General features: G+C 37.8%; 1 protein-coding gene across 4 annotated transcripts in view; it reads right to left on the reverse strand.

Annotated features, from left to right (window-relative positions):
• Positions 1–209: 209 nt before the first annotated feature.
• LOC131572944 (tetraspanin-12) overlaps positions 210–15,049 on the reverse strand; it is a 42,083-nt gene continuing 27,243 nt past the window's right edge. For 3 of the 4 annotated variants that reach the window (XM_058826396.1, XM_058826397.1, XM_058826395.1), the window contains 3 exons: positions 11,167–11,274; positions 8,234–8,377; positions 2,026–3,588 (listed from right to left, as the gene is read on the reverse strand). In XM_058826396.1, coding sequence (XP_058682379.1) covers positions 3,283–3,588; positions 8,234–8,377; positions 11,167–11,274 — 558 coding nt within the window. In that variant the 3' untranslated portion in view covers positions 2,026–3,282. Of the gene's footprint in view, positions 429–2,025; positions 3,589–8,233; positions 8,378–11,166; positions 11,275–15,049 lie in introns of those variants that run through there. The other variant, XM_058826398.1, reaches the window with a different exon arrangement.

A 15,049-nucleotide genomic window follows, 5' to 3' on the forward strand; every position in this document is an offset into this window, starting at 1 on the left:
CAATGCTTTTGGAATAAAAACTTTAAAAGCTATTTATAAATCCCTTCCTCCACCATATTTAACTATATAATTGCTGTGACCAACAGCATCTCTTTTTGCTATTAATTATATATTCCCTTATATTCATTTATGCTTTTACAAAATGAAAACCTATAAAGAAGAAAATATAGCTCTTTACTTCTAAAAATCTTGTCATACAACCTGCTGGCAGATGACTCAATACCTTATCCAAGGACCAGAAATAGTGATTTTTGCCTCCTGAAAGCATGCTCAGCCCCACAGCAACAGGCATGGTCCCATGGACTCGGTATAGTCACTGGGCTGAACACAAAACTTGGTGCTGGCAGGAAATGACCCCATTCTCTGACACAGCTGCACTCCTTGACTGCTCTGTGAAAAATGTTAAGGAGCATCTCTGTAGTTGTTTGCTGCAACAAGAAAGATTTAGTTCATTACACTTCATGATGCAGAGAACAAAACCACACCATCCTTCTCCAAGTACTCCTGTAAAACTGAGGAGAAAAGAAAATAAGAGGAAGTAGTTTTCACCACTTCAAGTATCTCTAAACGTTCCTCTCCTGCCAAGCAGCCCCTCTCCTACATAGATTCTAAAGCTCTACACGAAAAGAGCAGGCTCACTGCAGCCTAGCCAATTAATTTTGAGGGTCTTTTAAGAAGCCCTAGAAAAACAGGTACACCCCATAGCCTGAGCAGTCAAAGACAAAAAATCTTAAAGTGTTCCAATTTACAGATGAGACCTATTTCTGCAAATGTGGTTAAATACTCAAAATAGAAAGATTCTTTCCCAGAATATGGACTGGCTCAGGATTTGGGTAGCAAAGCCCAAGTGAAGTTTTCCTGACTGCAAATGTTCATTGTTATGGAGGTCCATAAACACTGCTCTGGGAGGTTGGTTCTGTGTCAAAGGAGGCCTCCTCAAAGCAATCCCTCTGCTGTTAAAGAAACCTGACTACACCTGATGGCAGTGCTTCCTCAGCACCCACACAGTTTAAAACCGAATTACCTAGGCTCAAAGTATCCCTAAATCCCAACACATACCCCTAGCTTGGCTTGCCATATCTGTTCCTTGATGAGCTCTAACCTGGACACAACAAGATACACAGGCAACCCCCATGATAGTTTGAACAGTGCTTGTAAGGAAAGACTAGGAATATTTGAAGTATGGCTAAGGGAGCTGCTACAGACACTTCTTGGGCAAAACTTTAAGGGCTGAGGTTTCCTGGAAAAAGGGAATTCTACATTTCTTTTTACATTACTAATGTGAAATTCCCTACATTCAGCAGTAGCTGTCAAATGAATGTACGCAGCTGTGTACACGTAATCCATAATCAAGATTCCACAATGTGTGGTTTGTATGGACTTTTTCTTTTTTGGTTTTTAAACAGGGGCAAATGATGACTCAATGTACTGTGTAGCACCACTGGTCTCTGTAGCACTCAAAAGCCTGGAGTTGTTCTACACCCAGACTTTGTCAGACACTGCTCCTCGTGTCACCTCACCTTCAGCTACAGCAGCACCACCCAAGCTGAGCAATGGAGGGGTGGAACTCAGCTGTACCTGTGCAGTAATAACAGGCCAAGCCTTCCCAAGCAGAACATGTGAGAGTATTCCTGACAAAAACACTCCAAGCAAAATTTTGGGATGGTCTCTCCTTTTATCTTCTTTTTACCTCCAAAAATAAGTATAAGCATCAACAGAAGTACAAAAGCAGAAAGGCAATCTTGCTTGCAACAGTACCCTTGGAATAATTACACCCAGAAGCAGATTGCTAAAAAGCAAACAGCCCACACAACTGAAGAGCTTAATTTCACAAGCCCTTAAGTTCCCAGAAGCAATAAAAAAAAAAAAAAAATGAAATCACACTACCATTGCAGTTTCTCCACAACAGAGGAAGTGGAATGGGTAAAGACAAGTCAAATTGACTCACACTAGCAGGAGGACCCTCCCAATGCCCATCCAAAGCATTCCCACTCTAGGACTAAAAATAAAAAAGCTACTACAGAATTTAAGAGAAAAGTAATTTTATTGTCTACCAAATCACACCTTGCTTTCTTTTTTCTTTTACAAATTCCAAAACAAAAGAAAGAATTTTTTAATGTAATATTATGTAAAAAGCCCATTTGCCACAAACTACTATACTCAGTGGAACAAATATATATTTCAAGAGTGTGGCCAATTGTAAAAATAATCCTATGACATAGACATTGTTCATAAAAATACAGTAAAATGCACTTTCCCCACCTCAATAAATACATTTTAATCTGTTTCCGGCTGGCATTTTAAGCAACCAGAGAGCTCTTAATGAAACAGTCACCAAAGTAAAATTTTTCCTCATGTACTTTTACAATTATTGCAATAGCATCCAGAACTGTAAGCATTTTTCTTGCCGTCTTTTGTTTCTAGCTTCAGGGGAATCATGGACAGGAGAAAAGATTTATCTATAAAAATGTGCTACTCCCATATTGATTCCCGTTTTAGAAAGAATGCTTAAGGTTTTCTTCCTTTTTAATAAGAAACAGTCCACAGAAAAAACTGTTTGAAAGAAGAATTCTCCAGAAAACTAAATTTTATTGTCCATAGCTATAGCTCTGTTTTCAATCCCTGTTTAATATATTTAAAATTTAAAAATTGTTATGTTAGATAAAAATAGAAGTTTTAGAACATCTTTAAGAACAAAAGCTAAGATAAAGGTTTTGTTAGAAAAAAAGAAAATCTTGCCCTTTTTACAAATCTTTCAAATTTTTTAATCCAAGTATTAACTTGAACTGTAGCTCTGCTTTCCATGCACACATGAAAACGCACAAATTATACATACATAGATCCCTGATTAAGACATTTTCCAAATGGCTTTTTAAAAGTCAATTTCAGCTGAAGTCACATTTTGTTTGCTCAAAGCACAGTTGTTTCTTCAGAAGATGAGTATTTCTCTTCCCTTCCCATGATGCTTATTTACAAGTTCAGTCTACCAGTGATTGAGTCAGTGTTTTACACTTCACACAGTTTGTGACAATGAGTATTACCATGTCCAACTGAATGAGTGCCTTTTAAAAAACAAACACAAAATCAACTCTTTTTCACAGCTGAGGACATGGCTAAGAGGCTGACAACAGACTTGTCTTTCTTAGTTGGTCTCCTTCACTTTCATTCATTAGCTGGTTATTGACAAGTAAGATTGGTATATTTGGCATATTTGAAGAAACAGAACAAAAGTTACAACAAAATGAAACAATCCTCTGTGACTTCATAGATTCATTGCATCACTTATAGCTCTTCCATTTCAAAGTGTGTATTAAAGCTGTTTGCCATGGATGTATGTTCAAAGATCCTAGTCAGGCTTGGTTTCAGTAGCTCCATGGAATGACATGACAGCTCCTGCGAGGTATCACTCTTCAGTGCCATGATCTGATCTGCTCTGGGATCCCTTCTGTCATAGTACAGAGCCCACAGCAAAGTAATAGTGAGGATCATAGCCAGGATCTGAGTTACTCCAATAGAGATTCCTAGAAATCTCAGCACTTGCAATTGCTTCGTCCCCCTCAAAAAAGTGTACATTTTTTTACCGCATCCCTACAAAACATAAATAGATTAAAAAAACAGTCAGCAATATTTGGGTTGCAGCTCCCAAAGCTTAGCTCATCCTACCCACTGTCTTTTCTGGCTCCCAAGAATCTCCCTATTCTTTCAAACAATGCTTTGAAAACTATTTTGCCTACTTTTTAACTGTTTCCATGATGACAACTTTAAGTTTTCTCATACACAGAGACTTCACTGCAATATATCTGTGCTACTTTTCAATTCAGAAATCCCTCAAAGTTGATCCGAATTCCTCCCAACTCTTACTTATTGTTAAAGAAATTCAGCTGGTTTTGTGAAGGTTTAAAAAGCCATTAAAGTCCTCTTTATCATCTTGTTTCTCTCCTTAAACTGAAGATCTTCAAAGCTGTCAATTATTTTAAACTCTTTTAGACTTTTTCTACAGATAATACTACACTCTGAAGTTACAACAGTATTGTAGGAAAGATCTATGGACCTGTGTAACCTCTGCAGAAAACATCCCATGAGAACTATGCTAAAATGTCGTTATAATGTTGATGCTCACAAAAACAGAATTTAGCTCTTTCCAAACGTTCAATGCAGGCTCTACAGTTTGCTTGGCCAACTAACTACAACACAAAGCTTCAGAAAAGCTCCCAGACCTTGTAAGATCCACAAAGAGGCAGCAGCTTTGGGAACTACTGGCCAACAGTGCAAGCACAAGTTACAGTGCTCGTCGCTCAGTAAGGGCAATGTGTGTCTTAGAGACGATAAAACCACAAAGAGAAGGGCCTCTGCTACTCTGCATGATGCTTGTTCTTATTCTAAGCTTTGCAGGGTTTCACAGCACAATTATCAAAGCAACATACATATCAAGGGGAAATTCAGAGTAACAAACTGGATGGCCACTGGTCCCAGAAGCAGACATCAGGAACCCATCAAAATGGGCACTGTCTTGAGAATGTTATTTTTTGCATTTACATCCTCACTTCATATTTCTTATGGCTTTTCTAAGAAAATAAAGCAATCGATCAAAGTGATAGAATCTGAAGACAGGACATGATAAATAACAGTTTTCAATCACACTTAAATTCCCAAAGCCAATTTCCCCAAAGCCAATTTCAAATGCTAGAATCCTAAATGTATTTGATGAAAGGTCCAATTTTTGCCACACACACAAAATTCATATTGCAGTCAACAGATTTTCATTAAGGATCTAAATAAAATTAATGCACTCTATGATAATTGTACCAGAATAAATTATAGGATCTCAATGTCTTTGCTCGTTTCACTGTTTCATTTTCTAAACAGCAGCAAAGACAGAAAAAGGAGCAGGTATGCATTCTTTGAAATTTCAAAAGTAAAAAACGAAACAACGCCGTAGCAAAACCAATGTAATTGGACTTGAGGTGGAGGGACAAAAACTGTCACGTTGGCATCTTCTTTTCTTCAACTGGAAGGTAGTTATACCATTTTCCAAATCTGTTGTTAATTACAGGGAAACTGGCTGCATTTTAATACTTTTGATAACTTAAAGAAATGAAGGTGCACGTTGGTCACAATTTTAAGATGCTCCACCACAGCAATATTCAAACTCAGATCATTTGTTGCCTAGAGAAAGCACCCACTAACAGACAACAATAACATTAATGCCTATATCTTGTACAGTACACAGACATATAACTCAGACAAATTATGCCCAATCTAGGTAGACTGTTTTCCTCCATTAATAATGTTCTTAGAGCTCTACTCTAATACACCTTCAAAATCAGTTTCAAAACTGAGGAAACACAGCCAGCGTTGTTACCTTCATATTCAAGCATTTTATTTCTGCTTATGTCACACTTTCATAGTTGGTAGCCTGCAATTAAACAGTACATAAATACACTTCCCGTAGCAAAAGTTAGTCACTAAATGGGGAGAAGGTTTTGTTGACAAATCAAATATAATATATAACCTTGCAGCAATCATTGAGAAGAATCAGCTTCAGATTCATACAAAACTACAGATTAAAGGCCTGATTCATCCACTTTATACTTTCAGTCTTGAAATAGAAAAAAGCATGTATTTCTTATTTAGCATATGTTACTGATTTACTTCATCATAGAGTAAGAACCTGAACTGAAATAAGGCACTTCACTGAGCAGGAAAGAGAAGCCATCAGCAAACTCAACACATCTTCTGTATACCCAAATTTTGAATGTACTCAAAAGTGTATTAAATCAAATTGCAAAATTAAATATTAAAACAAACCAAAATGAAAACAAAATTAATTTAATTAAAACGGATTTTGAGTTTACTCAAAATTATGCCAGAAACCAAAAGAAAATATTAAACGTGCAAGTCTGATTTATTTTTTTTTTAAGGCATCAACTCCCATCAATCATTTATCTACACTGCAGTTCCCAATCACAAAACGGGCAGAGCTCCTCTTGTCCTCAGACCACAACAAACCTCCATGGCCACATCATCATCTTCACACTTCCCTCACAACCATCCTCTTTCTGCTCATGAAACTGCACCAAAGGTGAAGCTCATCAGAATAAAAGCAATTCAAGAAATTGAAAAATAGATTTCAATATCCAGCAGGAAAAAAATGATTCTTGCCAAAAGTACTTTCAAGCAGAACTGTAAGTCAGCTTTCTTTCTGCAAAAATTAAATTGTGAAAGATTCCAACTTAGACTATAGAAAGTTCTGAGTTCCCAGAAAAAAAATCACAGCACAGCTACAAAAAAAAAAAAAATACATTTATCAGTCCCAGACAAACCAAACTTCAGTTTCCTGAAGTACTACACAGAATTTTTCTGATGTAGTAGAATGGACTTGCCAAATATTTATATAAACCAATTTTAGGCTAGCGAAGCTAATCTTATCAGGCTCCCTCTCAAACCACCAGACTACGCAAGCTTGGTTTGAATCACTTTCTAAAAAAGCTTTTTTTCCTTCAGTACTCCAAAGCAGAAGCTAGGCAGATTAGTCTTGGAAGTGTAAGTTGGTTTTGCATAATACCGATAAAGTTATTAGCAAGCCTACTGTAAGAGTCTGTGAGACATCCCACAGGCAAGCGCCACGAAAAGAAACATTTTGCCAACAAAATATTGTACATATCTCAAAGAGAAATGAAGTATTTTTGTGGCTGATACTACTGAACACAGCCTGTCCCTTTTTGGAATGGATTCTGCAGTAGAGAACCAAAAATAAATTTTTGCTAAGTGCTGAATCCATCCAAAATGCTCTGCAGTACAGTAGGGGAAGAACCATAAATGTGCCCTTCAGATTTCTTTAGGGAAAAAAAAAAGCCAAGCAGCCTTTCTTTTATCAAGTGGGTCTTAACACAGCCCTTATGTTCTACTTAACTATTATCTTTGGCAATTAATTTTCTACAAATAGAACCTAAAGAACTTGAACATATGAAGTGCTCAGAGAACCATTTTCCTGGAAAATGGCACAGGAAATGTTAGCAAAAGAAGTGACACAAGAAAACCTTGCACTCTGGACACTACATTCCAATGACTAATACTTATCAGAAATTTTTGAGCTTCCTGTGCTCAAAAAGCAGTTTTTCATTGAGTGACACTGCTTACATACTCCTGCCTCTTCAGGCAGGGGGCAAATCAATGTTCTACAGCTTCCATATACTCCTTGAAGGCTCTCTAAAACAGACTTATCTGTATGGCATTAACAGTAGCAACAGTATTACAGAAAAGCATTTTTACATTATCAGTATACTATTGCAGAGTGAGCCACAATTTTTAGGTTTTTCTAAATGTGTAAGAGACTGGCAGGCCCCAGAAGAAGCCTGAATGGCTTTCTCATTCAGGGACTGACACTTCCAAAGCATAACCAGTGCTGTCAGTGCTGCGAGCCTTGCCAGAAGGCAAGAGAGGGTCTACAAGTGGAAAAAAACCCAACCTCTGCCACTGTCTTTAAGGTTCCTAGTACAGACTGGCCTGAGGCACTTGCCTCTGAGCAGCTCTGTCTTCTCTCTTCCTAGTGAAAGTACACAGCCTCCTCCTAGGATGGATGTTTGAAAGCCCAGATTAGATTAAATAATTTCTGTTCATACAGTCAATACCACATAAATTAATTTCTCTAAAACTTGATTGTTTCCTGGCAATACCTAATATTCATTTTGGCTTGTTTATGTAGCAAATCTCCTCTGCTTCAGAGTTATTGCTCAGTAACTCCTGAACAAGAGCTATCCAACAGATTCTTGTAAAAATGGGTCTTAAACAGCCTTTGAGACTGGGAGTAAATAAAACGGTTCTTTGGGTACTCTTCCATAATGCAGAGCTACACCATCCACTGGAGAAATGTTCATGCTGCAGCATCTGAGAGCATGATTCTAAGGCACACCTAATAAATAATTTTGGATTGGAACAAATTTGAACTCCAACCTAACCAATATAAAACAAACACTTCAAAGTTTAAGCACATCTCAGGTTTTAACTGCAATGCCACTAACTCATCTCACTTCCAGGTAAGGGTGGGTGTTCGTTCTTCCTTCTCCCCTCCCTCTGCTTCAGCATTAGCAAATAATAACCATAAACACTTATCATAAACACAACTACTCTACAAAAAAATTACTCTGTTGCACTGCAAATGACGTATATGGAAAATTACTGGATCAGGAAGAATGTACAAAACCTTCCAATACATCCATATTTTTCTCCTTACCTCCTGATAAAGGTCACTGAGATCCTCATGATGTGCCTGCTTAGAGCATCCTGGGAACTCTCTGACACAACAGGAGTCAGGTGGCCAGTCCAATTCTGTCATTTCCAGCCAGTCTGTGAAGTACACCACTCCACAACATTTAAACTGCAAAGGAAGGATTAGCCAAGATCAGTAATAATGATGCTACTTCTTCAATAGGTACATTAGGTAATCAAAAATTTAACGAAGTTCCTAATACCATTTTTTAAATATTTACATAGAACTAAAAACATCTACAAGTGCTTCCATGTATCTTGTTTTCCTGTACTTTGACATAAAAGCAATATGAAAAATGTAATGAAGTGACCAATGAATACTTTAGAAACAGTCAACAATACTGTTCTGTCCTTTAAATCCTAATTGCTTCCTCAAAGGGTGCTTCACAGAAATTGTCCTGTCGCTGGATTCTCCTATCCTTACTACAATGAACTAACACAATTTCTTGTCAAAATGGGGACTAATGAACCTGTGACTGAAAGGAGTAGCAGGAAAAGATCATACTAATGAGGACTATTCTTGCAAGGGTACAGCTACAGACACTTCCGTTGAAAACAGGAAAAGCACAGATTTACCTGAATATAGGAAAAAAAAATTAAAAAATTAATAGAGTAAGCAAAAATGTATAGAAATCACAAATGCTGAAAGAAAAACTGAAAATGGAAGGAAGAGGTATCACATTAAAATAAATACTGCAACAGAATGAACCACAAAAATATGAAGTTTGGCTGCAAAGCAGATGAGCTGTAATTGGCTATAAAACCCACCAGGACCAATAACCTGTCTTCTCTGTAAAGCACACCCTGAGATTTAAACCCAAATGACCAGTCTCCCACATTAGCAACTGTTTTCACACAGAAAAGGATGAAGCAGCTACATTAGATTTGGTTTGGCACTGGATGGGGACTTGACATGACTGAAAAGACGCTTTGCTGCAAAAACAAGATGCTACCTTTCTCTGCCTGAACATCCCTCCAGGACCAGACTGAGTGTAAGTAATTCCCCGAGTCCTTTGATCCACAGGCTTGGAAACACAGATGTCTGCCCCTCTTTACCCTCTTCAGAGCCAGGGTCCTGTATTCCATGCCACTCATTGTTCACAATCAAGCACATCAGTGTCCATGCCGGCACAAACTGTCCCTTTAACTCACCAGTCCTCTTAAAAATCTCATTTCTCCCTTCTTTACCACAGCTCTCATGTCTCAGTTTTTATTGGTTTGTTCCTCAAACTCCACCCAACACAGGATTTTATGGAAAGCTTAAGCTTTGGCTCCTCATTGCAATTGCAAAGACCACCTCATTAAACACCCTTTTCTTACTCTTGTATCTTGTCTTCCCCCACCCAGTTGTTCTTTCCTGACTTTAGCTGACCCTTTCCGTCTTCCTTAGCATAGCCACATTTTTGATATCCGACCAGCAAGAGGATTGTGGAGAACTCATTTCCCATCTCCCTCAGATGTTAAAAGATACAGAAGAAAGAATACCAAGCTGATCAGGACTGAACCTCTGGTAACAGAATTGCAATTACAATTCTGCTGACTGAAGAAGGGCCACAAGTGCTTATTCAGACATAAAGCACGTACCAGGCTCATACATCCAGCATCTAAACTATGAGTAGATGGAATATAAATCAGAGCCAACCAATTAAGTAGAAACTGTAAAAGCTTTCTCAGCTACCCAAATCATTCATCTGGTCACAGGTGCCATAAGGAAAATCTAACTTCTAAAGGAAATTCTTCTCTCCTAGAAAAATTAAAGCTTAGTTGAAGTTTTATTACTAATATTCATATTATAACCAGCCGTTATGATGAAACTACAACAGCTAGGAGAAGAGGCAGTATTTAATTTAATCAACCTATACATTTAAACCGAGATACAGTACTATCTCTAGTCAAGGCAAATTGATAGAGCCCATTTGATTATATTATCTCAGGTCCATTACTACCTGCCTATGAATTACTCAGTTTCACAGAGCACTCACATGGCCAGAACAGAAAACTGGGGGGGGGGGGGGGGGGGGGGAGGGGCTGGTGTGTAACCTCTTTCTTTCACGTTTTAGTATAAATACAGACTAACCAAGTGCTGCCAGGAAATGTTTCAATAAACAGGAAATCTGTGCAACAATGATAGATTTCAACATTTCAACAAGGGCAGCACAATGACAGGCATTTAAACAGTTCTCTTCCTGCACGTGAGTTATATTTGGAGTTAATGGGTTTTACCTTGGGCGATTTTGTGTTTCTGTAACATAATACTTCATTCTATAAAAACAGTTCTGAATCTTAGTAGGCTAGAGGGCAAAGCTGTGAATACACAAGGAAGCTTTTTGGTTTGTTTCCCACCCCCCAGTCAAAGGAAATAAAAACCCTCATCACTTTCACAAACCTCGGCCAAAGAGACAGTGTTGGCATCTTTTTGGAAACTTCCTTTCCCATTCCTTTTCAGCTAAACATATCTTAACCATGACAGCTCCATGAAAGGAAACTAACAGAGCCTATGGGAAGGGGAGCACAGTTTAATATTAAAACAATATATAGACACAGTCATTTTACTTTACCTGAAGATTTTTCATTTTACATACATCATATCCTTTAATGCTATAGTAATCCTAAAAGGTATTGGTGTCCTAACCTTACTGAGAAAGGATATGAGAATGTTAGCAATTTAAATGAATTTATTAACACTCTCGTTTTGGTGTTTAACTACCTTTAGGGCCTACAAAAACCAAAGAATTGGATACCAAGTGATGTTAAAAGACAGCATCACTACACAGTGTTTATAGTGAATGAACTTGCATTTCTTTACCTAGTCACTTAAAACCAAACCTTTCCTTTAGCAGATAAATAACACTCACTGAGCAGGTACTCCTTTAGTTCATATATTAACTATCATCTTACCTCCCTCTGGAAGAAATTCCAAGCATGGGTCAGCCACTGGTACCTAGGTAGGCCATAATTGGTCATCCTGGCTTTCAGTGTGATCATATCAGACCACTGCACTGGAACCTGGAGCAAGGAGAGAGAAGTGACTCACACAGTGGATCAGTAGGCTTGAAGCTCCAAACCCACAGGTTACATCTATACTGAGATCTTTCCAGTGCAATGACTAAAATAACTATGTACACAAACAAAACAGAAAAGCAAGTGTTGCCGCAATTTTTATGATACTAATACTTTACAAGCCTTTCTTAAAATAGCAAGGAAAGGTTATTTGTTTCCTTTGCTTACAAATTAATGTACACTGAAAAGCAGTCACATTTTGGAGAGATTCTGGGATGATTTGGTACAATTTATTTGTATCATTACCAGATTTTTTACTTGGCATAAAACTTGAACACAGTCCCATCCAAGTCATCGGGGGTGGTATTTGTCTGCCCTAGTTTAGGTATCCCCCTGGTGTTGTCTTAGATAATAGAAATAAACAGGCAGCCAAATGGAGAAATTCATCTCAAGATAAATAATTTAAAACAGAGCAGATGAATCATTCCCTTGAAGTCTCAAATCCACTTCACTGTCTAAGGTGAAAAACTTTGATTTAAATGTCTAACTTCTACATATGTAAAACTGAGATGAATTATATCCCTGGAGTTTTCTCAACCATTTTCTTTCTTTGTCTGGAATCCTCCATGCAGATATTCTGAATGTGCTCCATTTCAGTAACTTGCTCAAAAAGAGTAACAAGGAAGTGTAGACAAGGGCCTATGACCTTTTTTCCTCAAACACAATCAAAGACTTGTGAAAATCTTTTCTTTTGAAAGGATTCCTGAAATATGTCTTTTGACAACTCAGAAGTGAGGTGCTGGTGCACTCCATTGTCTGAATATGACACTTCAGTTAGCAATTTGTTGCAATCAAACAGAAGCAAGTGCTATGGCACCTTGCATAGACTGAAGCTGAGTCAAAATCAAATTACTTCAGTTCAGCAGCACAAATTTCAGTGTGCCAAAACAAAACAAGGACCTGAAGACTGCAGTCACCATTCTGTGTCACCACATACCATCCATGCAGAGTTTTGCCTTGTCTCCATCAGCCTTAATAGTCATGGTGAAAGAAACCACAATTGCAGTATCAGCTGTGACTTGGATGGGAGGGGAGCCCAGCTCCTCTAGCAGCCATGACTTTGCTCTCCAATTTGAAGCTGACAGTAAGGGTATTCTATGCAACAAATGTTATCTAAGAAAAGAAAATTTGCACAGTACTTCCCAAGGAACCTGGTCCTCATTGTGCTAGATGCTCTGCAAAAATATAGAGACAATCACTGCCTGCCTGAACCCATAACACAAATAGGAACATTTGATAACATTTCATTACAACTGCTAAGTTATACTAAATTTTTGATGCCCTAGTAAAGCTTCATATAATCAATGTATTAATAGATTCTAGAAATTTAACATGCCTTTCACTTAGATTTTTGCATTGAACTCACAATATTTCACATGAAAAATATGTTAGCAGTAGAGTACTAAAAATATGTAAAAGCATTATCACAGAATATTTCTATCACAAACATTTACACAGGCCACTATAATAAATTAATTAATTTAGTTTTGTACTCAATGCATTTCTCTTTCCTCTGCATTGTAAGCTAGCACTCTTCTTTCTTCGGATAATATTTGGTAGTGCTGCAATTAAGTTCATATTTGTTAGATTATTTTTTAATTAACCTATTTGGGTTAAACACATTCCACTTCTTTAGGAAGTCAATGGAAAGCAGGAAAAAATAATACTCAAGAAGTGAGAGAAGGAAATTAAAAGCAAAGCAAAACAATTTAAATCTCATTGTAGGAAAGCAATTTGAATGCTGGACCTAAGGAGGGATTTCAGAATCTTTGTGTTTGCTACAAGAATGCCTACAGGTAAAACTGTACAGGTAATAGGTACATTGATGTACCTCTCAATATCTTCCTGTCAGCTCATATACATGGTAGTGCACAATAATACGTGATTGACATGCATTTGTTTGACTATGCACCAATACTCATGTGTAAACAAACAAAAACTAAAGATGCTAGTTTGATTTCAGCCTAAGTTCTATAAAGCTCAGTCTGCCACTGAGATCTAATTACTCATTATTATTTTTCTAATGACTATCAAAGCTTGATCAATGCCTAAATAAGCCAAGGACCCACACTGGCTTTTCAATCTTGTAGGTGGAATAAGTTAGTCATGAGGAACACTACATGCTGAGAGCTATCATGAGCTGTAAGGAAAGTTGTTTATGCAAGGACTCTTTGAGCCACTTGTCCAATTACCAAGGAAAGCCCATACTGCATCAGCAGAGGCAGTTATGCCTCAGTGACATTTCTGACAACATCACCCACGCTACACTACACACCCACCTACACTAATGCCAACTGATCTCTGAAACCCACCAGGGGCTCATGTGATTTAATGCTACACTGAAACCAATATGACACCAAGACAACTCTGCGGTTTTAAGAGGGAATCGTCTTAGCTTTATCAAGTAGGAGGAAGCACGTTCTAGGGAATGACCTGCACAGGTATGGAAGAACCACTGAAAAATAACTGTTCTTTTCACGTCTGCCACATTCACTATTCATTATGGTTCTCAGAAGCAGGAAACCCATCTTATCACATGAAGAGCAGTAATGTTAGGACAAAGGGAATAATAGTAAGAAATCAGATGGAAAGAGGAAACAACAAAGAAACAGCAACCAAAAAACCCAACCCAAACCAGTATTTCAGGAGATGAGGAATATATATATATATATATAGGAAGAGAAGAGACAAAGAAAACCAAAAAAAGGAGAAACTTTATTTGCTATGACCCACTGCAGAAGATGCAGACATGGAGTTCAGTGCTGCTTACTCTAGCAAAGGGCTGAAGGGACAGCCATGTTTTCTTCTGAAGGGAAACAGCATGATCAATGACATAACATATGGTAGGGCTATACCAGTCTTTATCAAACTGTCACAGGTTTGATTTGGTTTCAGTAGAAAAACAGATAGCCAAAAGCTTGAGGGTCAGACTAAAAAGCACCACAACTTCAGGTTTTCTAACTAAATAGTGAAGGCTGAAAAAGGATGTTCCAGGGCTGTGAAGGCTATGTTATTTCAGGTAGTTTCCACTGAAAAGATTTTTGTGAAACCATGGATATTAGTTGTAACAATCATCCTTGGCAAAACCCCTGCAGAGGGCAGCTGTGCCCATAACATGAAGAATGCCTCATCTGTACTCCCAATTTTAAAATGAATCAACGTGAGCTGACATTTAAAGCAAAGGAATAGCCTTAATCTCTATTATATTAGAACAACTCTCTCAAATCTGTACTGCAAGGGAATGAATTCTGATGCAAAGTCCTGCTGTGTAACTTCAGACTTCAAATCTGCCAGAAATTCCTGTGGTCCAAGTGCTGTGTAAATACCAAGGAAGCTACCTCACATCTTGCTGCAATGTAATTGTCATTCACTGTTGGAAAGACCATTATATAGGGCATATCTTGGCAGTTGAGAGAAAAATATTTGTTCTTCTATTCATAAAAATGTACCAGACTGAGTACAAGATGTAAGGATATAGCAGCCACCAGTTACGTTTCAGTTTAATTTGCTCACCACTTATCTATTTTCTTACATGATGGCTACAAGTTTGAAAATTAAAGGTTGGTGTAGTTACAAAAACTAGACAGAGATAAAACCTCTTCACAAGTTTACAGAAGAGTGTTTTATAGTCAAGACATGTTTTGCTTAAAACTGGCATTTATAGCTTGTGGAGGCAGTGTGCAGATTTTAGCAGACAGCAAGTCTCAATGGAAAGAACATG

This window comes from Poecile atricapillus, chromosome Z, assembly GCF_030490865.1.
Source record: "Poecile atricapillus isolate bPoeAtr1 chromosome Z, bPoeAtr1.hap1, whole genome shotgun sequence".
NCBI classification, from domain to species: domain Eukaryota; kingdom Metazoa; phylum Chordata; class Aves; order Passeriformes; family Paridae; genus Poecile; species Poecile atricapillus.